This window comes from Epinephelus fuscoguttatus, linkage group LG6 (assembly GCF_011397635.1).
Source record: "Epinephelus fuscoguttatus linkage group LG6, E.fuscoguttatus.final_Chr_v1".
In the NCBI taxonomy this organism is placed as follows: Eukaryota; Metazoa; Chordata; class Actinopteri; order Perciformes; family Serranidae; genus Epinephelus; species Epinephelus fuscoguttatus.
In genome coordinates, this window is record NC_064757.1 from 17592838 (window position 1) to 17618978 (window position 26141).

Below are 26141 nucleotides of genomic sequence, written 5' to 3' on the forward strand. Positions count from 1 at the left end.
TGCATCATGCATAAACTTACAGAGTCACTGCTGCAATATGCTTATCATTTCTGCGCCTCTCCAGGCAGCTTTGAGATCATATCTGAACCGTGTAAGACTGAAGTTTGAGACCAGAGAGGCTGGGGACTATCATAGACTGACAGGAAGTCGTTGTTCATCTGACCAATCACATCAAGAGAAGTCCAGCAGGACGGAGTCCAGGGAGACGACTCTCCCCACTAGCATCCACTCTGTTTGTAGCTGCCTTAGCTCTGTCATTAAGTTAGTTCACCAGCCTCCCTACAGCCTGCTGCACTCTCAAAAGCATTGCAGGTCTGTCCTTTTTTTACTGCGATACAGACGAGTAGAGCAGCAGGTGAACTAAGTAACATTTCGGGTAGAAGACACCGGTGGAGATGTGTAATAAGCTGCACTGGACACTAAGGACCTACCTGGCTGCCAGCCTATCAACTGACAGCTGTCACCGCACCTAGCTGCTTAGCTAGCTGGCTAGGTGAGCTAACGGCTAACAAGTGTTTTTTCGGGCTCATTGCCTGGCTAAATTAGCCAGCCGGTGCTGTTCTTTGGTCAGAGTGGAAAGCGGCGACTTCCGCATGGACGTTTCGTCTTATTATTTTCTCAACATTATTTGACTCCGCCTGCTGTTCAAACCATGAGTTAGCCGAGGAGCGTCGGACCGCAGTGTTTGGGATATTTTGAGTTGCAACTAGGTAGCTAGCATTTAGCTTGAAGCTAGCCGACTGCATTCATTCAATTATTGAAAAACTGCTAAGTGGTGAACACCAGCATCTCAACGAACAGGGACTGGTTATATCCAATCCAAATTGTTGTGACGACACGACAATATTTTGGACTTGAACGTGCTTTGGATAACCTCGGGGAGAAATGAAGAAATTTTTTGATTCTCGTCGGGAGTTGGTGAGCTCTGGGCCTGGCTCCGGAGTCGGTGGAGGAGGCGCTAGTTCCGGCGGCGGTGGCAGCTTCATCGGACGGGTCTTCACCATTGGACGGTATCAAGTGACCGTCGAGGAAATTGTCGCCGAAGGTGAACTATGGCTTTCTGTTGTGTGGATAACACACACGTCATGCATACACGTTTAACTAGATCCCCAATCTCACATGTACAACATTGTTGTGAGGATGGACAGTCAAGTAACACCAGTCAAATGAGTGGGCCTGTTTTTCTTGTGCTATGGCCTAGCCAGAGAACCAACATAATGATACACTACCACCTTTATTATATGTTATTGATGAGGAAAGCAGTGGTCATGCCTATAGACACAAGGCTCTAACAGCACAGTATCAGTTGTGACCACCCAAGGTGTTTTGAGCTTTTGAAATTTCATGTACTTGCCAGACAGCTTTACTCCAATCAGACTTTTGTTTTGTGCCTGAGCTTACTATCTCCTGTCTAAATGATCAGTAGAGTAAAAAAAAGATTTAAAAGCTGAAAATTCATATGATAGAAAGGGTGTGTATACGGCTGTAAATTGTTCAGATTATCTTCACTTTGCATTACTGCACTCTTTACCTGGAAGCTATGAGGAACATTGTATAACTTGATTTTCTACTGTGTTGTAAAGGACTGATGCCGTGCTGAGTCATCTGTCTTGATATTTACAGAGGGAGTGACAAATTGCAAATGTAAATTTCAGAAGTTTTGATAAACAATTTCTTGTTGGTTAGAGGGAGGAAAAGATTATCAAGATGTGCAGTCACTTAACACATGACATCCACACCCACACTTATCTATGCTTAACCAATCTTGCTTGCTGATTATCTCCAGGTGAATCCAAATAATTGAGGTAAATTGTAAGAAGTGTTTTGTTGGAAACTGGTCTTAACTTTTAAGGTGGTCTTAACTAGAACATGGTTAAACAGGCTTTGTTTTAAGTCTTACAGGTTTCCCATGGTCATTTGTCTTTGCAATGAGAGTCTGCCATACTCTGTTAGCTAAGAGCGCCTGTTACTAAATAATAAATGAAAGAAGACTGATTAATTCATCAGTACTATAGATGGGGCCCATCTGGTTGGGCACACCACGGCTTTATGAATGGGTTTGACGTCTAACCACAGTCCTACCATGCACTGAGGTCAGTCAGTCAGTGGAAACTATTAGTGGAATTTGTTCATTTCTATGAGGATTAGTGAGTTTTCTTATCAGTTGTGTGAAAACTTTGGCCTTGATGCTGACAATAACTTGAGAGAGGCGCCATTCAGATCGGTAATTGTTAAGGCTCATAAACAGGCTTTTGCACAGACAGTTAAAGTTAATTTCCCTAAAATTACACATCTTTCACAAAATGCTTGTTGGAATGTTTCTCTGCAGATCATATTTTTTCTTGCTTTGCAGTGGACCTACTGCTTGCAATGTGACTCTCCCCCAGTGTCACTAGACCTATTTATTCAGATGGTTTTGGTTGTAGTCAGGGCTTTTAGTTTCTTTTAGCTGGCTGCTCCATTTGGCAATGGTGTTTTTTGACCCCCTTTGTTGTCATTGTTGAGCTCTTTTGCCTTTAGCTGAAACCAAGACACTTTTCACAATATACAGACAAAAGCAGTCGAGGGACACACTGGCTTTTGTAGCTTAAGGGCCAATGGTTTATTTGAAATCATGTCATTATTGCAGTTTTTAGTTGAGGCATTTGGACTTTGGGCAGATGTCTGTGATTTGTTCTCAACTGGTCGTCCGAGGATTTTCCAGGACACAGCTTTCTGTCCTCACTATCAACAATATGTGTTTTCCTCTGTCTGTATAGAGTTACTGCTGGTAACATTATCCTGGTTTGGTATGTAAGGTGTTGCTTTGTAACAGAGAACATGTCCCCAGTTCCTGTTAAGAGACTACACAACACAGAGCTTCACTGAGTCATTACCTCATTTGTAAACCAAAAATCACCCAGTTTTCTATGCAAAAAGTGCACTGCAGAAAGTGTTGGTATGCTATGCTAATTTTGTCTGCAGCACATGACACTGCTGCTTGTAATTCTTGCTGTCATTTTAGCGTCGTGTAGCCATGCACCGAGCATGTTTGTAAACAGCATAGTAGTCATGAGGACATGTGTAGTAGTCCTTAAGCCTAAATGGTAGTTATGTAAGTTCCATTACACTAATGACAAACTGTGACCCAACACTATAACCCTGCTTTTCATAGCAGTGCCTAAAGGTGTATTTTTGTCTGCATTTGCTTGAGCGTGTATGCATAAGCTAGAGTGGTATAATCCTGACCGTCAGTTACGTCAGGAGGCAGCGGCTATTTGTAGCTGTACTTACAATTATTCGCTCACACTGTCGACTGAGATTGTAGACCACTGCTTAATGTTGCTTAAGAAGGCTGCTAATCCTTCTAATTTCTTACAGGCACCTCAGATTAGACTGAGCGAGACAACGGGGGTTCAGCTGTCTGAATTCTGACACACACAACACGCACGCACACACACACACTCACTCACACACACACATTTAATGGCTGTGCTCATGCAGTGTGCTTCCCTCTCTTTGTTCTGATCAAGGTTAGGTTCTTAGTCACTTTGATCTTGTCCTCATTGAAACCCATTTCTCAAACACATTGCTTCTCTGTCTCTTAATAACCCTAATTACTCAGCGGAGCACTCTGCCAGTTCCCTGTCTGTTGGTGCAGCACTGTGTTGCACATTTTTGCACTTATTTGTGACATTTCCAATATTGAATTTGTAGCTGATGACATCAATGAAATTGTGATGTGTTATCATTCATGGTGACCCAGCTTGACCCTGTCCCATACAGAACAGAGCACTGAAACACACAGGGATATTGTATTATTGAACCATTAAGGCAGGCCTGTTGAAAAATGATTCCGTTTTGCTGGCTCCCATCATCTTTTTGTACTCCATTCATTTCTTTAATGACACGCCTCACAGTAATGTTGCCCATGGCAGTCCTAACCAAACGTTAGCCAGACCAATCACATGGAGCTGCCTTTGGCATAGTGATGCCAGCTGAATGAGTCAGCCCAGGGCATGGCATTAACACAAGCTGTGAACAGAAGAGCTGCAGTAACAGCCTTTACAGTCAAAGCTGCTACTTGCTGTCAGCATGGAATTAGGAGATAACCACAAGCAAGTTGAGGCCAGTTCATAGATAGGTGTCGGTGAAGACAGTAGACTATCCAGCAGTCCACAGTTCAATGCAGTACATTTTAATACGTTTATAGAAATTGGAAAAACGTAAGATGTAAGCGTCATGTAGAAATATTATCACATCATGGTTTGACTCAGATGATTTGAGTTGCTAAAGATGGATATGTACAGTTATCTTGTGGTTTTCCCCATGTGTCAGCATCACTGTGTCCGAAGGTGGGATGATGAATTCTCTCACTTCCTCTATCCTCTGTCAGTTGTCTGCTTATTGCATCCTTCTCCTCAGCACGACTGCTGACTCACACAGTGCTGTGCTCATCTTACCCCTGTGCCAGCCCACCAACCATGCACTCCACGCACAGTTTTCCCTTTAAGCACACCTTTCTTACCTCAGCACTATGGTAACATCAAATGACATAAATATGTTAGTTTGGTAAATGCCACTTCCTTTATTCCATCAATGAAACTCATTCGCTGGCAGGATTATGAGATATCTGATCCGTCAGGGTCGGAGCACAGCTGAGGGACATTTGACTTGAAGACACTCAGAAATGATACATCTCATGTTGCTGTCAAACAAGGAGTGTTTCTGTATTCCACTGGAGAATTTCAGCAACTGACAGTGACTGTAGTGAAAAGTGAAAATAACCATTTTAATATCACCTCACTTATGTGTTAACAGTATGTCAGCATGTATGGCGTTGCTGCTCTTAATTCTCTGGATTACACTTTATTTAGTTGTACCCTTGACATGTGTATGTGCTCATATTTTCTCCTTCTCCATCTCTCTACTTACTTGCAGGAGGTTTTGCCATAGTGTTTTTGGTGCGGACTCATCAAGGTGTACGTTGTGCACTAAAAAGGATGTATGTCAACAATGAACACGATCTGCAAGTCTGCAAACTAGAGATACAGATTATGGTGGGTAAAACAGTCCAGTAACTGACTGCTGAGTGCAGCAAACTACAGTTTCATTTTGACACTACCAGTAAATGGTTGTGCTGTTCAGCGTTCATGTTAACATGCGGTGAAATTAACAGCATCAGGAAAATGTAGCCAGTGTAATATAAATTATGACACACAAAGTATTACAGAATTGATATTGAAGTATTTGCTCAGATTTTTTAACTTTGTAGTCTGAATATGACCCTGAACGTTAGGCTTCTATGTACATCAAGTCAAAACACTGAAAGTTATTTTAAAAATACTCTTTGATCCAGGAATAGTGGTAGTTAGTTACTGAAGGGAGCTTACGGGCTTGATTGTAATTAATGTAATCTAAGCTCTCTTGCCTGTCCATTTCCTAACTGGAGTCCTTACTGGAAATGAAACTAACCAGTTCCTGCAGCCACACCCTGGGTGGCATGACTATCGCTGGATGGTTATCGTCATTACTTCCAGACCTTTGGCACAGAATCAGCGTCTCACTGCAGATAAAAATAGACTAGTAGTATAATAGTTCCAAATATGGCTGTTTTTTTTTTTTTGTAATTTACCAACCCAAATGTTTAAGGACTGTACAATCTTTGAAGACTTTATCTCCATTGTTTGTCATTGTTGCTTTCTCTGTGTTTGTTTACACAGAAGGACCTAGTGGGCAACAAACACATAGTTGGCTTCCTGGACTCCAGCATAGCTGCAGTTGGAGCTGGTGATGTGTGGGAAGTCCTGATTTTAATGGACTTCTGTCGAGGTAAATAGGCCCACCCCCCCATGCCTTTCTGTCTCTGTTGAATTCAAAGCTCCATTACCCTCGGCTCCTCACAGCATCCTGTTCTGTTTCGAAGGCAAATATTCAACTGACAGCTATCACAGTCAATAGAAATTGTGTTTCAGTCAATACATTGCTAAGTGGTGTTATTTATAGGATGTTTAAGTATTAGCATCACTGTGTGGCTGCTGAAGCTACCTCATAGAATAAAGATAAGATTCAAATGCATTTTCTACATGCACCAATGGCAATGCAATGTAAAAGTAACCAATGACAGTAACAAAACAATTCTTTCATTTTCCTCACCTTTTTTAAAATGTTTAAATAATCGAGATTTGCTGCATTGTTAAAAGCAAAGCAGTTGTAGTGGAGACTGTATTAAACGTTGTTGTCCGCAGGCTGTTTGACAGCTTGCCGAAAACAAAACTGTGAGAAATAATTTGGCCAACCTTTTTCAGATCTGCCATATGAATTGATGTTTTCAAAATATGATAAACAATTATTTTAATTTAAGCTCTGTTTTTATTGGATATATAGATGTCAGCCCTTGTTATAACCATCTATTTAAAAAGGAAGTTACTGCATTTCTCAAAGATTCAAATGCAACAAAAAGAGAGAAAAGTAGCTGGCTTTTAAGTATGAATCCTTTCCTTAAAGATACACAGTACACTTAAAATGCTCTCAGCGGACATTTATAGACTCTCAGTTGACCTATATGTTTTATGCAGGTGGGCAGGTGGTTAACTTAATGAACCAGCGGTTACAGACAGGCTTCACTGAAGCTGAGGTGTTGCAGATCTTTTGTGACACGTGCGAGGCGGTCGCTCATCTCCACCACTGCAAGACTCCAATCATCCATCGAGATCTTAAGGCAAGTTTAATTCAATTCCCGGTGTAGTACTTGCTGCTTAAGGCGGGCTAATTGATGGCCAAACTAATTATTTGGAAGTAATTTATTGTGACAATGTTGTTCACCTCATGTTCAATCAGTCCTGACAGGTCTTTTCTTGTCTCCCTCACGTAGGTGGAAAATATTCTTCTGCATGACCGGGGACACTATGTGCTCTGTGATTTTGGAAGTGCCACCAACCGCTTCCAAAACCCTCAGACAGAGGGGGTGCCAGCCGTAGAGGAGGAGATCAAGAAGTGAGTATTTTGGGCTCTTTACATCTTTGATCCTTTCTCTTATTGAAATTCGGAAGCTCATTGGTCTGCTGTCAAACTAGGTACACTACTCTGTCATACCGCGCTCCAGAGATGGTCAACCTCTACGGTGGAATGGTCATCACTACAAAGGCAGACATTTGGGTGAGAAACTAAGTCCATTACCTTTATGTTAGACTCTGCTGACTGTGTGACCACATTAATTCACCATGATAAACACATGTGCATTAATAAGACGTGACATACCAGACACAGATTGACATTTACACAAAGTATGTTGATTACTTTGTACAGGCCATGGGTTGTCTACTCTATAAGCTGTGCTACTTCACGCTTCCTTTTGGGGAGAGCCAAGTGGCTATCTGTGACGGAAGTTTCACTATCCCAGACAACTCCCGCTACTCCCAAGACATGCACTGTCTCATTAGTGAGTAATCCTGTTACCCAGAATACACACACTGTCCTACTTTTTGTGCAGCATGTGCATTCCATATATGTGCATTTGCTTTTTGAATGTGTATTTTCATATGTCTGACTCAAAATAAACACCCTTTGTTCTTTGATTTCTCAGGATACATGTTGGAACCTGACCCAGATAAGAGACCAGACATCTACCAAATATCCTACTTTGCCTTTAAACTGGCTCGACGAGAGTGTCCAGTCCCAAATGTAAATGTAAGTCGTTATGGCAAGAGGAATGGCAGGACTTTGAGATGAAAATATGCTGTAGGGTTAGTGTTAAATATTGACAGTTAGGTCTTTTTATATAATAATAATTGGGGCCTTTTTATGTATGTCATGCACAGTGTTTCAGTTGTCATGTCGCTTTCGAGGAAAGTAATCTAGAACATAATGATATTGGAGAGCTATACTTTATAGGCTTTGCCAGTTGGCTGCCCTCCATTAATCATGACCTTTTCTGATGTGCAAAGTAGCTCAGCAATTGATCTTGTGATTGAGCCAAATCTCTATGACCTTACCCCTTAAGTATTATTGAAGTGGGCAATAATGGTGCGTTCATAGAAGCTGCAAATCGATAGTGGAGTGTGGCTGTGACACTCAGTGTTGTAAGAAATTTAACCTCTTTGGTTTGATTATCCTTGATCAAATAAAAATTGCAAATCCTCTTACTGTTGTAGAATTCACCCATTCCTGCAAAACTTCCTGAGCCCATCAGAGCCAGTGAAGCTGTGGCCAAAAAGAGTCAAACCAAAGCCAGGTGAGTGAAAAGCAAAACACTTAAGTGTTATCATTGTAAGAAATTTCTACATTACTAGCCAGTTTTCTCATTTCCTTCCATCAGGCTCACAGACCCCGTTCCTACCTTGGAAACCTCAATTGCACCTCGCCAACGACCCAAGGCTGGCCAGGCTCAGCCCCAGCCGATATCAGGCATCCTTCCCATCCAGCCAGCTCTCACTCCACGCAAGAGACCCAATGTGGCTGCTGGAGCACCACAGGCCATAGGTACAAGTAGCTCTGTGATGCCTCTATGTGTCAGAGTAAAGATCATTCCTAATAGAAATAAGGGCCTGTGTTTATGGAGACGATTATCCTATACTCAAAGTGACATCTTGTATTGAACTCAGCAAAGTGAACTGCTCGAGAATTAGACTCAAAAACCCATCAAGGGCCTGTGTTCCCAGGAGTCCAATAAGCCCATTCTTAAAAGGCTTTCAATTGTCCTTTTATGAGGCTTTTGACATTCACACTTTGGCAAGGCTATCCATCTGTGGCCCACTTGCAAACACAGAATAGATGGTGGCGTGATGTCACATTAATTACGGCAGCACACTCTTCATGTTTTTTTAATGTGCAGCTCTAACTCACTCATACGCTGTGTCTACAAGGAGGTAGTGTTTGTTGTTTAAAATGTATAATGTGTTGAAATAAAAAAGATAAGAAATACATGCATTCATTCTAAGAGTACAGTAGAGTATTTTCTTGCATTTATTTTTAGATAAAAGTGGAGATCAGACCTTTCATTACAGTGTGTGAAGAGTTTGTGTGCTGGACCGATTCTTCAGGTCACTAGAAATGTGGTTGCATTTTAAAGAGATACTTTTGATGTTATAAATGATCTATGTTGTCCTCATTCTACTTATTTCCCCCTTTTAGGTGTTGGTATTAATGTCCCACCTCCAGCCACAGCTGCTGTCCAGGCTGCTCAGCAGGCTCCTGCTGCACCACAGCCAGCTCAAACAGCCAACATGCAGCCACAGGCTACACCGCAGCATCAGCAGCTCCTCATGAAGCAGCAGCAAGCTTCAGGCTTCTTAAGCCCACAGAGTAACCAGCAGGTAGGCAGAACAAAAATAGAACTACTTTTTGGACACGTTGAGAGTGTTTTAATCTCACACAGGGATACTGACGGATGGTGTGTGACAATGCTGTGTACATGTGGTGACAAACTTTCAGGCAAACAACTCTAATTTTCAAATGAAAAAAAACTGTATTTGAGGTTTTCGGGCAATTAATTCCAGAAAAAAAACCATTTTTAATAATGTGGGGCATAAATATTCCTTTATTCAGATAATATTCCTGCTTCCTTTAACTTGACTGCATCTCTGAAAACAGTAGACTGGTTACAGATTAGACCAATAACTGATGTGATACAGGTAGCGTACATGAGTCGTTTCTGTTCCTAGAAATGTTATCACAGTTGAAAAGCCCTGTATGTTGACCTGTGTAATGGACCAGCTGCAAAACACAGGGTACTTGGCAACACTAACATGATGTTGCCATTGTATTTATTTGATAAGCTGTGGTTGACCACAATACAATGTCTGTTCAGCTACTCCTGCCATTCAAAATATCACTATTCCACAAACACAGATTGGTGTTTTGAACTGATAATGAGTCATAATCTTAAACATACAAACACATGCTGAGGGCCTGAATATTTGCTTGACCATAGCATCTGTTTATATCGAGGTTCAGACTGTAAAAATTCAGGGAATATGTTTTCTTATTCGTTTTAATTTAAGTATCTATAAATGCTCAGTGACATTGCTGATTTTTTTTTTTCTTGCCCGAACCAGCTTGTTTCTGGTTTAAAATGTTTTCTTCTTAGCAGTGTTGGTTGTCAGTATACTTATAATATCACATACATACAAAACTATTCATCACTGTTGTACTTTGTAGACAGAATCTGTGCTTTCAGGCACAAAAGACTTTTTATTATACACTAGTTTTAAACCTAAATATTGTGAATGAATCTCTTCTCACCCTCCCTCTTTAATTTCTGTCTCTCTGTGTCAGTCTCCCTCCCTCTTTATTATGTTATGTCATAATGTTTCATTATGTATTTTAGAAAAGGTAGAAAATGAACCCTGAAAAATCTGCTTTAAAAGGCTGCGCTTGTCAAAGAGCTGTAAATCATGACAGATGGTTCTTCCTCATGCTTAGCTGTGTGGTATTCCTATGTAGCATCACCTGGTACAGAGCCTTCAGCAGCAGCAACAAGCAGTGTCTCAGGCGTCCACCCTGCTGCACTCCAAAGCTAAGCCTGTTCCTCCAGTTATTACCCTGCAACTGCAACACCAGCAGCAGCTGCATGTAGCCCCTGTCCACGAAACAACAGCTCCTCATCTGACAGCCATCCCTGAGTCTGCAGTCGTTGGTCCTGCAGCTGACCCAGAGATTGTGGTAACATCCTACTCCTGCCACCTGCTGCTCTTTTTGACCGGGGACTTGATTATCAGCTTCTTTCTAACCAATCACATTCACCAATCAAATATTTATTTTTCCTCTGCTGGGTCATGGGAGAGGCAGGAATGGTCTCACAGAATATGTTAAATGTGACGGCGTGAATGCCATGTAGCTAGAAATGCTTCCTTTAATGCCATCTTAGGACGACATCATTGCTGCAGATACTTTTCAAAGTCATGTGATAACCAAATCATTTAGTGTTGCACTCTGAACTGCTTCTTTCAACTATCAAAATTATTTTTTAGATTCACAAGGTGCACCTGTTTCTGTCTAATCTCTGTACTAGGAATACTTTCTTCCCTTTTTCATAATAGTTTTTCCCTATTTTCTTGTGGTTGTAGTTTCAAGGACTTTAACATCCTTCTTTCTTTTCAGATCATCTTTTCCAGTGGATCTTTCTGGCTCTGTTTCTCTTCATGCACTAAACAGAAATTCTCTCTGTTGACATCAAGGACATTTTCATCTCATATTCCTCCCTCTGTTTATTTTTCTTCTCCTTAATAGACAGCTAGCCGAGGGATTCAGAAGGTTGGCTCATTGACACCCCCCTCGTCGCCAAAGATGGCCGCTAAAAGTGGCCACAGACGCATATTGAGCGATGTCACTCACAGCGCCGTGTTCGGGGTCCCAGTCAGCAAGTCCACCCAGCTACTCCAGGCAGCCGCAGCTGAGGCGAGCCTCAACAAGTCCAAGTGAGCAGAATTAATTCCCCTCAGTGATCTGAGGATGAACCATCCTTTCATGGCACCGAGTGAGCTGCAAGGGGCAATAGACAGTCCATTCATATGACAGAACCCCAAAGAAGGATAAACGACCCTTTTACATCCCAGAGAATCCAGCTTCAGAAGAATCACTCAATTCAGTCTTTAAATAACTCTGCTCACTCACTCTTATTTGCATACATCAGTAGGCCAGTGTCCACAGACTTCACACCCAAGATCAAATTTCACTGCGCTCTTACCTGTGTTTATGTTTACATCTCTGTGTACTGCAGATCAGCCAGCACCACTCCTTCTGGCTCCCCCTGCTCATCCCAGCAGAGCGTGTACCATCCAGGTGATAATGACACCCAGTCAGCCCTCACTGCACCCAGTACTCAGCCTAGCTGGAACCCCTTTGGGGATGATAACTTCTCCAAGCTCACAGCAGAGGAGCTACTTAACAAAGACTTTGCAAAGCTAGCTGAGCGTAAGTGCAACTTTTCCACTGCATATTGCATACACCTGCAGCACTGGTAAATAATTGTGTTATCCCAAAAATAATTGCTACTTTGCTTTTTCCTTGTGCACAGCTGCTGCACCGGGTGAGAAGGTCACAGGCTCCAGTGAAAACCTCATTCCAGGGCTCAACACTTTCCCAGGTAAGTCTTTGCTGAATTATTTTCAGCATGCTGTCTCATTGCTTTGCATATTTCATCTCCATGGAGGCTTTTCTTCAAGCTATTATTCTGGATTATGTTGCTGTCTTGGCGAATGTCTAGAGTTGTCATAAAAATTAGCTTATGTCTTCCCTATCCTCTAGTCCCACCCACTCTCTTCTTCTGTCGTTCGCGCTCTCATGCTTATTTATTTGTTCTTCTCCATCTTTAATCATCTGTGCAATGTTAAGATGAAAGATCTGCAGACATCATGAGTGCAGGTTCAGTGTTGTTGACCGTCCCGGACCCCTTTAATAGCCTTTCCCTCTCGGACACCACAGGTAATTCTCCTGTCCACTACATGACACAGAACTAGCCGTGCCTTTGATACTCTCAGGCCTTAGACTCTTGAACAAATATATTCTTAGGGCTTATGAGTCACTTTTTTATTTACTGAAGTAGTTTCCTGGATATCAAACTTCCCAGAGGTTAGTTTATGAGTGCTAGTTGTGTGGTTTGGATTTGTACACATGGTCCTATCTTGTTGACACAGCAGGCAGCCTCACAGTGGCTCCTTGTCAGCTTCCATGAATAGAGGCCGTAGCTACAGCTAGATCGCATCTCATTTACAGATCTGTGCTTTCGCTGTTGCCTGGTAACGCGAAGGACAAATTCTCCTTTGTTAATTGGATTGCCTTACTGCTGGAGGAGCCTGCTTAACCAGTGCCACTAAGAACAAGAGAAAGTTAAGCGTGCTGTCTTGTTAAAATGATGACCCACCCAGCCTTTTATGTTCTCCTCGGTTTAGCCTTTAGCTTTTTCTGAAGTGCGTACTTGTTAGTCTTTGTGCAATGGCTGTTTAAGGCCATAACTGAGAGGATAAAAATGTTGAGGCTATTACATAATAAGGGTGTGGTTAATCTTCTCTACCCAGCCTAAGCTGCGTGCACACAAGCAAATACAGTCTGACTTCTCCTGATGAAGCAGAGAGGCATATCTGAGCAGCATGTAGGACAGGAGTGTCCAAACTTTTTTAATGGAGGCCAGATATTAAAAAATACTCTCATACAAATGAGACAAATGCAACTGTTTCGTCTTTCAGTAAAAAAAAGAATTTAATTCTTCTCCATCCCTGAAAGCTGCGGCCCTCAGTGTTGACTTTACATGTCTTTGCTGTGGCCATGTTTGCTAACTAGCAGATAATTTCTGCTGCTAGGTAATCATTTGTTTGCTTGTTCACCATCTGTTTATGAAAATACATTAGTTCTGCCCACGTAGTTCCTACTTTACTTGCAGCATGTCTACAAACTGTACGATAGCACTGCCATTATGAGGTGAACGGAAAAAATGCAAAGTTAACTTGCTTGATTAACCAAAATTGAGTGGCGGGCCACATATAGCCCTGGTATATTTTGAGAGGCAAGCCACGGGCCACATTTGGCACTCCCACCGGACTTTGGACATGCCAGATTTAGGATAAAGACTGCCTTTTTGGAATTAAGTTAAACATATAACATGCTGTGCAGCATTTCTAACTTTACACGTGTTTTCTGTTGACTTTAACTGGATTTAGCTTTGTGACATTTTGGATTTGTAAAAGGTTTTTCATCAGTGTTGGCCTCTTTCCAATAGTGAAGGGGGCAAAAGGTCACATCTGCTGTGCCATTTTCTGAGCCAACACATTCCTTGCCCCCCCCCCACCCCATTTTGCCCCATAGCAGTTTCCTGTAAGTATGAGCTGCGGTGAAAAGTCAGTAGTTTGTCTATTAATGCATGGCCTGTATTTCAGCTTAACTCAATCAGTAATTGATTCTAATAATAGAGGTGCATAATTTTAAGAAAATGTTTTTCATAATGAAGGTTTTGGTAAAGCCAACTTCATGAAGATGTCTTCCGCTCCTTTGTCTGCACCAGTCCAAAAATGAGCTGAGAGGTTTGGTATGTGGACAGTGACAGAGCACTGGGGCGATCTATGACTGCAGTGAAGAAACTCACTGATTGCTGTGACTTGTAGCTTGTTTTGAATAATCAAATCTTAATGTTTAAATTTGTACTTGAAGAGCGTGAATAACTCAGTGTTTTTTCAGGTATCGTTTTGCACCATAATTCTACTGGTAGAGGCTAGTATTTCACTCAACTGACTGGTCTTGGTGTGTGCAGCTGTCGTGGACAGAACTAAATAAACTAACAGTTTGATCATGGTATTATGGTTTCATGCAAGCAACCTGATTTGCAAGACATGGGAACTTGAAATTACCTTAAAATGTTCGCATCATGTTTTTTGCCTCCTGAACTTATTTTGTCCCGAACAATGTAAGCCATGTAGGCAAGTGGTTGTTTACGGTATTATAAATATTAGTTAACTTTAATTATATTCATGGACTTTGTCAGTATGTAATATTTTCCCACATTATTAGAGCTTCATATCTCTTTAGTTTTTCTGCTCCTTTTTATTTGTATGCAAAATCCTCCCTCTTCACCTCTCTCTCTCTCTTGCCATCTGTCCATTACTTCTCTCCGTCTTTTCTCTCTGGCTTGCTCACAGAGAAGCTGATTGAGGGACTGAAGTCCCCTGAAACTTCTCTGCTGCTCCCAGACCTCTTAACCCTGGCCAACCCCTTCAATAGTTCTGCAGAGAGCTCCACCCATGGTACTAGCTCTGTTTTGGTCCCCTGCCTTGCCCTAAAATTCCCAGTCTGCTCTGCATGCATCTTCTTGCCTTCCTTCTCCTGTTTCACTCACGTGGTCATGACATCAGAAAGACACACAGAGGAGTAACTCCTTCTCCTTCATCAGTTTTATCCTTACTAATCTTTTTTTCTTTTACATTACTAATATTGTCTTTGTATTACTGTCTTTTCCACTTGCTGTCACTCGCTGTAGTGAAGGCAGACGTGTGTGTCGATTCACTGATTCCGGGTTTGGAAGCCCCCCAGGCCCAGCTGCACTCAGGCCAGCCAGAGTTCATCACTACCAGCATGCCAGGTTAGCATCCTGGACCACAGAATAGGAAATCTTAACATAATTCTTTGCAGGATATTCACCAAGAGTAATTGTTTCCAGTTGTGGTCATAAACCCCTTGTCCCTTGTTGATATCATCTTGACCCCAGGGTTTTTTACTGAGGGACTTATACAACTGCTGTCACACTTTGGTTTGGACAGCACAAACCAGTTTATCATTAACAGTCACCATGGTGCCAGATCCTGACACAAATGACAACAAATTATGAATATGATAAATGAGTAATGATGTACAGTCATTACGTACCGTCATTGCATAGACCACTGCAAGCTTCTTTGTCATCTCTGGATGGCTTTGAACACGCACATAGGGCTGTCACCAGAACTCTCTATGAGCACATATCTGTGATCTTAGTTGTTCAAAACTCTTTATTTCCATCATCCACTGTGCTCTCGGTTATCACACCTCTGTTTGACCGGCTCTTTTTATGTTATCTCAATACAGCTTCTAATTCTGTACTTGTTTATTGGCACCTGACCGAAGAAAATTAGTGCCACCTACTGCTGATTTTGATGAACCAACTTCCAATATTTGCATAATGGTAGTGGGTGGAAAATTTACACGTTTTTGCTAATATTTTTAAAAAGTTGGTCAAAATTTGTGAAGCATTTGGGTGTACTCCTGGCAAGTGTGTAGGTTTTGGATTCATAGCTAATACTACTGAGTGTTAAAGTGTAGCTCCTGCCCCTGACTTTGCAGCATATTTTCAAGGGGATTTCCAACAGGATTTCTTTGATGCTGATGATTACTTGCTTTCAGGCATAAAACTATCCTACTAACCAAATGCATTTTCCTCTGCTCTTTAAGTTAACAATCTTATTTTTATTGTGACCCTTGTCCCTCTGGCTTTGCTTCGTCCTGTCTCAGACTCTCTCACTGGGGAGGACTCTCTGCTGGGTTGCGATCTGTTATCTCATACTTCTCCTCATGGGAACCAGTCGGTTTCTGCTCTCCCTTCCTCCTCCTCCTCCTGCTCCTCTGCTCCTCCTGGCTCCGGCCCTGGATCCTGTCTGGAGGAGCTGCCGCCTGGTCAGACAGCTTCTGGTAAGACCTCTTTGCAGCACCCCTCAGCTAGCCTTATGTCTGCAGGGCGTTTTGGCCCGCGAAACCATCACAGACTACAGATCCTTACCAAAACAGGAGGGCCTGTTCAGACGTGATAAGGAAATGGAATTAGGCACGTTAAATGACGGCTTCACAGACCCTTGACTCATTTGTAGAAGAGCCAAAAGCCACCTGAAATGCATGGCTTTTAAATACTGTGACTGCCCTGGCTCCATCTATTTTTAATCTACTTGCATCCTCCTTTCTTTTTGCTCTTTTCTTTGGCTGAGTTAACTTCTTTTCCCCCCTCCATCATTCCTTCACTTCCTCTTCCTTCACCGCAGACTCTGCCTTCCTCATGTCGTGTGGGGAGAAGGGCAATGACGACGAGTTTGACCCTATTCCTGTGCTCATCTCCAAAAACTCAAATCAAGGTAAGGTTAACAGAAGCCCGAGATGAGCACACACACCTGCTGAAGCCCAGCCTATGAGCCACAAAGATGAATGCCTTAGCCCCTAATTCAGTTAGCATAGCTCATCCCTGTGACCGCTGATGTGAAGTCTTGTATGGGTGTGCTTGTACATTAAAGCTTTTTATCCCATCAAGCTCTCACATTAGTCGCCTTCCTCTCTTTTCTTTCTAATGTTACACTGCCAGTGATTCTCCACCTTGCAGGTGTTTGGCTCTTTGTAGTTTACCTTGAAAGTCTCCTCATGATAGAATGGCATTCCCTTACTCTCCCCCTGTAATGATGCAGCTGTGTAAAGATTACCCCAGCTCACTCTGCCTGTTTCTCTTGTCTTTCTGCCCTGTTCATGCACCTCTCTGCTCTGCCATCACTTTCCCTTCATCTCCATCAACTCCTCGCTCCTAATTTCTCCATACAACCTCTGTTAATACTTATTCTTTGGCTTGTTTTTCACAATCTCCCTCGGCTCTCTTTCCATGTCCATCTCTTTCTCTGTCTCTCTCTCCCTCTCTCTCTTTCTGGCACGTTTCAGGTGGTCACTCGCGCAGCAACAGTGGCAGTTCAGAGTCCAGCATCCCCAACTTGGCCCGATCCCTTCTGCTGGTGGATCAGCTCATCGACCTCTAGAGGGGGTGGGAGAGGTCGAAGGGGCAGTGTGCAATCCTAACAAAGGGACGGGGGGAGGGTGGGGCATAGAGATGGGGAAGCCGAGGCACTTAATGTAGCACCTTGTTAAGTAAAACAGAGGAGCCAGCATAGATCGGTTCAGTGGAACCTTTCTTTTATTGTGCCTCCTTGGCCTCAACTCCATCTCTAGTTGCCTGATAAGCTGGCTTCATTTATCTGTGCTGGCTGCAACATCCCCACGCTGGTAAAAATCTTTTCATTAACGCCTGAGCATATCGTCTGCTTCTGTCCCCGGCTACGCCATGGCCTTCCTCATGCTTTCCTCATACTCGCATTAATATCCCTCACCGAGTGCACTGCCATGGTGATTGACTGTCATCATATGCACACGTTAAACTGCTTGATTCACAGCTGTTCACTTTTGTTCAGGGTTGAAGCTTTATTTAAACCAGCCACCTTCAGGCATGCTCATTTGTGTCACGGGTCTGACTAAAGAGTGAGGAGTCAAAATGGCGCAGAGCACCAGGATAATGTGCTGCACTTTCCTGTGAAAGCATTGAACTTAACTATTGACCAATCAAAGATGCACCCAGAGTTAACCACTGAGAGTGTTTGCACTGATTGAACCAGTTTGTAAACCAGTGAAGACAAAAATGTCAGCTGGAGGCTGATTACAGATTTCTCAAACTGGTGTTGTTTACTGAATTAATTCAAACAGGTTGCACCATCTTAGGAGGTCAGATCTGTGCTACTATTCCAATACAGATCGGTAGTCATGTTTTTAAGAGGTATTTATCAAAGCTAACTATGTATGAAGAGCTGCAGCTTTAGCATAACTGTATATGGCCGCCTCCTTCTGGATGTTAAGCAGGGTATTAATTTTCTAATCTTGTAAATCTGTCTGTCGTGATGATGTCCTGAAATCCTGTAACTGGTGAAATCAGTGTTAACACAGCTGATAAATTCAGTTCCATTGCCATGGCAGGATACTTTCACCTTCAGCATTATCTACAAAACTTCCTAAGACCATTAATGGTATGTGTGCATTTTATAATGACATCTTTTTATGTGTAGGGTCATGAGCTCAACATCCTATCTTTTGACCCGTAATCAAGATAAGCACAGCAGAAACTAAAGGGAATCAAATTATTTGACCTGTTGCCATGCCAAAGCTAAGAGGAAAGATTTTATGATGATGCTGTGTTTGCCTTGTTTCAGTCTGCTCTCAGGGTCGGTGAGGTAGATTTTAGCAGCATACCATTGTTACAGAGAGGAAGGTACAGTGTAGATTTTGAGCTTTACTTGTAAGTCTCCCATTGCCCATTGCCATCCTCTCTGTCTTACCTATCCAACCTGTTACTACCACATACGTTGAACACTGGGCTTATGTGTTCAGCCAGAGAAGGGATTCAGAAAACAAACTCCCTCATATGTACATAAAATCACTTTTAATTTTTGCTCTTGTTAGCACTGGTAAAAGTAGATTTGTGTGTGTGTGTGTGTGTGTGTGTGTGTGTGTGTGTGTGTGTAATATTTAAAGGCATTTCATCTATCACGGTATGAATAAATGTAACTATTATTGATAGCGCTTTAGAATGAATGTATGAACTGAGCACCATTATAAAATATGTAAAAATGAATAAGGAAATATATAGATTAAAAAAAAGTATTTGTGTACAAAGCTGTATTTAGGAGTGCAAAGATGTTGACCCTCTCCTCTGTCCAAAGTCCCTCTGTCTTTTCTCTTCATTCATGTCAAGCATTCAATTTTGGTTTTTGATGTAATCGTCACTGATACATGAAACAAAGTGCTTATGGCATACCTGACTGGGTAGTATTTTTATCTCTCCACTGCAGTTCTTCACATGATACTGGTTGTAAGTTACTGTATATTACTGAGAGAGATTTTATCTAACAGAAAAACAGAGCTAATGACGGAATTTACTTCCTGATATCTCTGTGGTGCCCCTCACCTCTGATAACTGTTGTCTTTCATTTGACTGAAGATGTTAAGACAGGCTTGAGTGACCTGAAAAACAGCTGTACAAGTTGTATTATATGTGATCAGCCATTACAACTGACTTTTCCTTCCACCTTTAAATGAATATTTCACCCCCAAATGATCATTTGTATATCAATTACTCACCCTTTCTTATGTTTAAGTGGAGAAGAAAACTTTGTTTTTCTTGCACACATACACAGTGAATGGAGAATCCAAAAACTGAGAAAATTCTTAATGAATTGAAGTCATAGGGGACCATGTTTGAAAACATCATTTCCAAACTCTCAGACAACTTGTGTTGTATAATCCAAGTCTCATGTATCCAGTGGTATTCTCAGTACTTCCCAAACACAAGGATTTTTGCTTAAACCATCATATTTAAAACTCTTCCACATAAACAGCAATGTTTTAAATGTTTTGAATATTACAATTTTAGTGAAAATGCACGTTTGGGAAGTTCTGCTCATACAGCCAGATAAATGAGACTTGGATTATACTGCACAAGTTGTGCAAGAGTTTGTAAACAGGGTTTTGCTTTAGTTTTGCTGTTGTGTAAATGAACAAGATTGTTTACCATTTTTTGGATTCTGCGGTCACAATGGAGACGTGAGAAAAACTATGTTTTCTTCTGAATTCAGCATGACACAGGATAGATATGTACATACAAACTGGAAACAGTACATTCCCTTTGACATACCATCACTGGTTTATTTGCTTGAAGTTTGGGACATAAGTAGTCACCCACACACACACACACACACACACACACACACACACACACATACACACACACATACACATTGTAAAGGTTAGTCATAGACATTGGCAACACTGTAAGAATTGGCATGGGTAACAAAAACTGTGCTTTCTTTTCTTTTTTTTTCCAGTTAAAAAGTCATTTGTATTTTTGTGGCTAATCTATGCAATCCTACAATAACGCTTCATGTTCTTATCAGACACTACAGCGCTGTATCCTGTAGAGTTCTCGCCTTGACTGTAGAGTTTTACTTGTGTTGCTGTGTAAAACCAATGTACTTGTTGTGCTGGACGGGTTGATACAGTGGCTGGTACAGATGTTACTTTGATTATATCAAAATGTTTGACTTGATTTGGCAGATGTCAAAGCAGGACCACTATGGAGTGTGTACTTCTATTTTTATGAATTAAGGTTCAGAAAGAGAGAGACTGAATAAAACTCATAAATGAGAATGTAAATGAAGTCTCTGTGGGTCACATTATTTGACTTTCACTCGCAAGAGTGAAGGAGCCAGCTTGCTTTATTGACAGTGTTAAGATTGAGTCTTCCATTTTTGTTGTTTTTATTCGCAGACAATGTAGATTGTAGATCCCCTCAGGCCTTTTCTGCTCAGACATCAGTATTAAACCAGTATTTAATGTGGAGCTTAGCACTATGGGAATATGTTTGCATCTCTTAGTACAAGCATCATCAGACACTTGTTTGTCTAACAACTTGCATCGGTGTTCTTTTGAGCTTTTCTCTGAAATTTAAAGGACTCTTCCAGTGTTTCCTAGGTTTTCTTTTTCTTATTCCTTTTTCTTGTCACCCACTCGTATCTTAGCTGTTCTATGCTTCCTTGGTAGACATGTATTTTAAAATTGCATTACTGCACCAGTGTTTCTTTTCTGTTAGACTGTAGGCGACCACAGATGGATTGTATAGCCAATGAGCTATGTTATGAGGAACTGATGGCTGTTATGTCACGTGATTACATGAGCAGTCTCACTGTTTGTCGTTTTGGTAGTCAGTCTGACCGGTGTTAGAATCTCTAGGTAATTTTAGTCTGGTTCAAATCTTGTAGATAGGTGTATAATATACAGAACAAAAATGTAAACACAGCTCTTTTGTTTTTGCTCCTGTTTTTCACAGGTTAGAGTTAAAGATAAATCTCTGAGATTTTGGTCACAAATTTGTTATATTTCCCTCTTAAAGCGCTTCTCCTTTTCCAAGATAATCTAGCCACCTGACAGGTGTGGCATATCAAGATGCTGATTAAACAGCATCATTACCACACAGGTGTGCCTTGGGGTGGTCACAATAAAGGCCACTCTAAAATGTACAGTTTGATCACACACACACACAATGGCACAGATGTCGCAAGTTTTGTGGAAGTGTGCCAGGCTGGTTGGATGTACTGCCAAATTCAGGGAAACAAGACTGGAGATGGCTGATAATAGTGAAATAAACATTCAGTTTACAGGCAACAGCTGCATTCCTGCAGTCAGCATGCCAATGGCACGCTCCCTCGAAACTTGAGACATCTGTGGCATTGTGTGTGTGTGTGTGTGTGTGTGTGTGTGTGTGTGTGATCAAAGTGCACATTTTAGAGTGGCCATTATTGTGACCATACCAAGGCACACCTGTGTAGTAATGATGCTGTTCAGTCAGCATCTTGATATGCTCGACCTGTCAGGCGGCTAGATTATCCTGGAAAAGGGGAAGTGCTCACTAACACAGATTTTAACGTTTGTGTCAAATTTAAAAGAAAAACATCAACTGAGTGCACAAAAAAGTCAGAGATCTTTAACTTAAACCTGTGAAAAATGGGAGCTAAAACAAAAGTGTTGGGTTTACATTTTTGTTCAGTGTATATGAAACAGGCTGTGGATAATTTGAAACAGATAAGTAATAAAGGAAATTACCCAAGACGTAAAACAAACCAAAAGCTGGTGTCTCCCCTTAATGGCTCCAACTAACATCTTCCCAAGAGCTGCCAGTTAACAGCTGCTGTCAACACTGCTGAGGTAAGACTGATCTGTCTCTGCTCATCTGTGCAAACCTGTCTGTCCCTAATTACCTCCCACTTTTACTGTGAAGGCTCTTTGTCCTTGTTTCCACAGACCTGTTGACTCCGTCTAAGCTTCCTTTACCTCAACACAATCAATTCTAACTAAAAGCAACATCCCTGTCTCCCCCCTAACACAAGGCGCTGTTTTTTCTGCAGCTGTGCAGAAACTAATTTGTGGAAACAAGGTTATTTGATGTTGTAATGATAGAGCTGGCCAGTCCTGTCTGTTGTATGTGACCTATTCAGAGTAGAATGTGTCTGTATCCTTGTAGTCGTGTGCCGGTTTCTCACTGTTGGGTTGTTCTCATTGATTCTTCAGTGGTTACAGATGTTACAGCTGAGCCATTGGTCATATAGTAAGTCGTGTGTGACTGAGGTTTGATGGTCTGGTAGATAAGTGAGCACCTGGACGTTAGATGGTAAAGTTTCTTGTAACTATTTATACTGTAAAGTTTTTGTTCCCCTCTGATATGTTTTGCTTTATCTCTGCTCTCTAATACAGATGTGCAAGGGGAGAGTAATGGCTACTCTGTGCTCGGTGAGGGACAAGAGACTGAACCTCAAGAAGGAGATTCTCAAGCACGTGAGGGATGCATGCACTCCAGCGATGAAGATGATGATGAGGAGGAGGAAGCCCATAAAGAGGAGCAGGAGAATGTGGTAGCCATTAAGAGTCATGCAGCAGCCCATGACAGCAGCGGCGCCAGACCTCTGCTGCTGGACTCTGAGGATGAAGAAGAACAAGGACCTCAGTTAGCCCTCCACTCATCACCGCACTCCAGCGCCGTACCAACACAACCATCTACTACCTTCCACCAACCTACTCCGAGCACCTTTGCTCAGAATCATTCCCAGCATGTACACGAACCAGCAAAAGGTGCAGATGTCGCTGCAGATGTCTTCTCAAAAGCCCCCTTTCGGATTGCGCAAGAAGAGCCGGCTGATGTGTTTGCTAACGCTCCGTTTCCACGTGGCCCCCTCGCAGCTCCGCAGCAGTTTGATGTATTCTCTCAGGCTCCCTTCGGAAAAAGAAAGGAGGCTATGGGAGCTCAGCTCTCGTATCCTCATGCAGCTGGAGTTCATGCTGTTACCCCTGATCAAGGTGTGTTGGGACAAGTTGCCCAGCAACCATTCCGCCCACAAGCTCTGGCCAAATATTCCCGACACTTTGAGGGACCTGTGCCCCAGCAGCCAGTAGCAGCTCATCGAGTAGTGTCTAACGTGAGCAGGCAAGCTGCTGTGGCATCAGTCCCCGTTGGACCTCTTCACTCATGGACCTCAGAAGTGGGCGCTGTAGACCCTTTCGTCTCTGCACCATTTCACCTCAAGGCCCCGCAAGAAAAACCCTGAACGCACACTCAGCGGTCAGGGCAGTGGGTATCAGCGCTCATCACTGAATTATGCAAACTCTAACAGGCATACTGCATGCTGTCACCAGCGCCGCAGCTGGACTGCAGGCCTGCATGGATCTCATTCTTAACTGGCTCCAATTAGTGATAGTGCAACGTCATCTTTACACTTGAATGCTCAGTTAGATTTAAAAAAACTGACATCATTTCCTGACTCCTAGTAGCTTTTTATTTTTTCTGTCACATCCTTTTACTTTTCGAATTGTCTTCAATCCTTTTGGTACGTACATCTATACAGAGACAATATGGTGGTCAAGCATTTGATTGTTTTCTTGCCTACCTCAGTTACTTTTTGTGTCAGCACGGAAACACCACACAGTGAGGGAGTACAATGATTGTGTGCAGCTTTGGCTGTTTCATTTCCTGTATATTTGAGCTTTACTGTGAAATTATGATCTGGTGACTGCGGAAGCCGAGGACGGCTGTGCTTGCACTTATTTTTTAATGCCAATTTATCAAGATCGTAAGTTAATTACGGGTTTAATTATGTTGATTCTTAAAAAAACAAATGGAAGATTCCTGGAGATAACAAGATGATTTGTCACAAGAAAACTAGTTTTGTTTTCTCAAGTTCATGGGATAATTACTGAGAACTTGAAAATGAGGGTCTGGGTTATTTGATCCCAACTAATTTCAGGCTTCATGAACAGCTGTCATGGTTTAAATCAGTTGCTACAGTTGTCAAGATGCTATCTGTACATGTCAGCATGGCACTCCTGATCTTTGATAAACATTTTAACTAATAAGAGCACACCTCCGTTTGTTTTCTTGTGGTAACAGGTTGATCTTCTCGTTATCTCAAGATAGCAAAGCTCATTTTCTCAAAATAACAAAATAATGAACTCGTGATCTTGAGATAACCACATTAAAACATTTCAAGCATGGCCGTTCTTTCGTCTGTAATGCCTCATTCCTTCTTTATGTTAGTTCTCAAAATTGTGCGATGTAGCTTGAATCACAAGATCATAACTTCACAGAAGCTCAGAGGAAGAAAAGACACTGTAAAGATATTTCAGAGGCATTTATCTGTTGTTACATCAAACGAGCAATTTGTTAACAACCTTACAATTATGCCCTCAGAGTCAGTACTTTGGGCGCTTTGGGTTTTATGCTTGACGGTTTGTTCTGACGCAGATGCTGGATAATGATGCATAGACATTTCAAGGACAACGTGTTTATGTGAAATGTAACTTTTTGTTGTTTCATTCCAAAATGTTTTGCATTTTGTCATGTATTATCCGTGTGGTCACTGTCCTGTCTGATGAAAATGGAATATCAGTGTTTATTCCATGAAACGTACGAGCCGTGTTTAAGTAGAAAATACATTATAGTGGTTCCAATGTTAGATAAATGTAGAAGACTTTTCTTTGTATCTAATTACGCTACAAGATGATCTCTCAGAAGCCTTATGCTCTTACAGTACATCCCTCTGACCACATCGAACAGCATCAATCACTTTTGCCTTCTGTGCCCTCCTTAAGAAATCTGCTGCATTGATCATTTTATTGCACTGGCATTCAGCACCAAATACGTGTGTACAATCGTGTACAACTTCCTTTTGCTGTCTGCAGTATGCTAATGCACCATCCAACTCTATAATGCATCTCTATGGTAGGTCTCTATAAACTCCAACTGTGTACTAACTGTGACTCACACGTACAAACAACTGACGTGAAAACATAAACTGCAACTTAAATAAAAGCTTTCCTGCAGTCACAAATATCTACAGCACTTATGCTTCGCAGTTCCAGTCAGGGATTGTAATAGTAGTATCTTCTAAGTGACATCTTGAATGGTGACTGATTGATGACATTCCTTTTGAGTTTATTTCCATCGCCATTTGGGAATATTTTATTATCCTTGTGCTCTGTAAAATCTTGGAACACTTTTTGGTTCCCATCGTGGCACTTTTTAGAAAGGGGATCCAACCTGTCTCAGCCCAAAGTTTAATTCATGTATTCCTCTGTTGCATTGTAAAATCCTGTTTTCTTTTCTATTTGAAGTGTACAATCTTTTTATATATATATATATATATATATATATATATATATATATATATATATATAAATGCTCACTTTCTTCACCCACCTTGTATACATGAAGGTTGCACATCGTCACTGACACAGAGTCAGGGTTCCCTAAGAATGCGTTATGATTGTAACACAGCTGTATAATGTATTTCAACAAGTGGTGATCCTGTTGGACAAAAAAAAGCACTCGAAATACTTATTATGCTGCACAGCCTGCCTTTGAAAACTATGTTGTATGTCATAAAAACTATTAAATGAATGTAAATCACATTTTTGCACAGTTTTTGCAGTTTTTTATCATCACTATACGTACACTGAAGCACTGTATGAGACACTTTTGATTTCGGAATTTCTATTTTACACCAACTTAGGCCTCTGTTCCACTACATATCTGTGTAAAAAACTGTTTTACTCCAACATATTTATCTAAAAGAAGGGCTGAGGGTACGCAAAAAAGGTGATATTGCAGTTATTTTGACAGATACTGATTGTGATATGAGTCATGATTTTAATGGGACGTAATTCTTGCATTTTATTTTTACTGAAGAAAAGATGAAGATTTGGTTTTTGCCAGGGTCTGTACCAGATGTTTTGGATATGATTTATTGGCTGGAGCATGTCTGTAGCACCATAATGCTTCATATACAATGGTATATTGTGACACATTT

The 26141-nt window shown here is 41.6% G+C and overlaps 1 protein-coding gene across 7 annotated transcripts; it reads left to right on the plus strand.

Moving 5' to 3' along the window:
* Positions 1-200: 200 nt before the first annotated feature.
* LOC125889899 (AP2-associated protein kinase 1-like) lies at positions 201-25630 on the plus strand. 7 transcript variants are annotated; one of them, XM_049578164.1, is made up of 21 exons: positions 201-1045; positions 4921-5039; positions 5703-5811; positions 6558-6700; positions 6854-6975; positions 7056-7137; positions 7288-7420; positions 7565-7668; positions 8133-8212; positions 8297-8460; positions 9112-9293; positions 10423-10641; positions 11209-11396; positions 11699-11892; positions 11996-12064; positions 12313-12402; positions 14607-14711; positions 14945-15046; positions 15952-16128; positions 16473-16562; positions 17131-19964. In XM_049578164.1, exons 1-21 carry the CDS (start codon positions 886-888, stop codon positions 17223-17225), a joined length of 2727 nt encoding a protein of 908 aa, XP_049434121.1. In that variant the 5' UTR covers positions 201-885; the 3' UTR covers positions 17226-19964. The 7 variants fall into 7 exon arrangements, with proteins under 7 accessions (XP_049434121.1, XP_049434115.1, XP_049434116.1 ...); XM_049578158.1 differs by lacking the exon at positions 17131-19964 and adding an exon at positions 22537-25630 and having other exon boundaries at positions 203-1045; XM_049578159.1 differs by lacking the exons at positions 12313-12402; positions 17131-19964 and adding an exon at positions 22537-25630 and having other exon boundaries at positions 203-1045.
* The last annotated feature ends 511 nt before the right edge of the window (positions 25631-26141 follow it).

Bases quoted from the DNA above. Each gene is read 5' to 3' on its own strand.
- LOC125889899 (XM_049578158.1), top strand. From the start codon at position 886: ATGAAGAAATTTTTTGATTCTCGTCGGGAGTTGGTGAGCTCTGGGCCT. The intron at 9,294-10,422 runs GTAGGCAGAACA...ATTCCTATGTAG, and splicing joins GCCCACAGAGTAACCAGCAG to CATCACCTGGTACAGAGCCT. The intron at 15,047-15,951 runs GTTAGCATCCTG...GTCCTGTCTCAG, and splicing joins CATCACTACCAGCATGCCAG to ACTCTCTCACTGGGGAGGAC.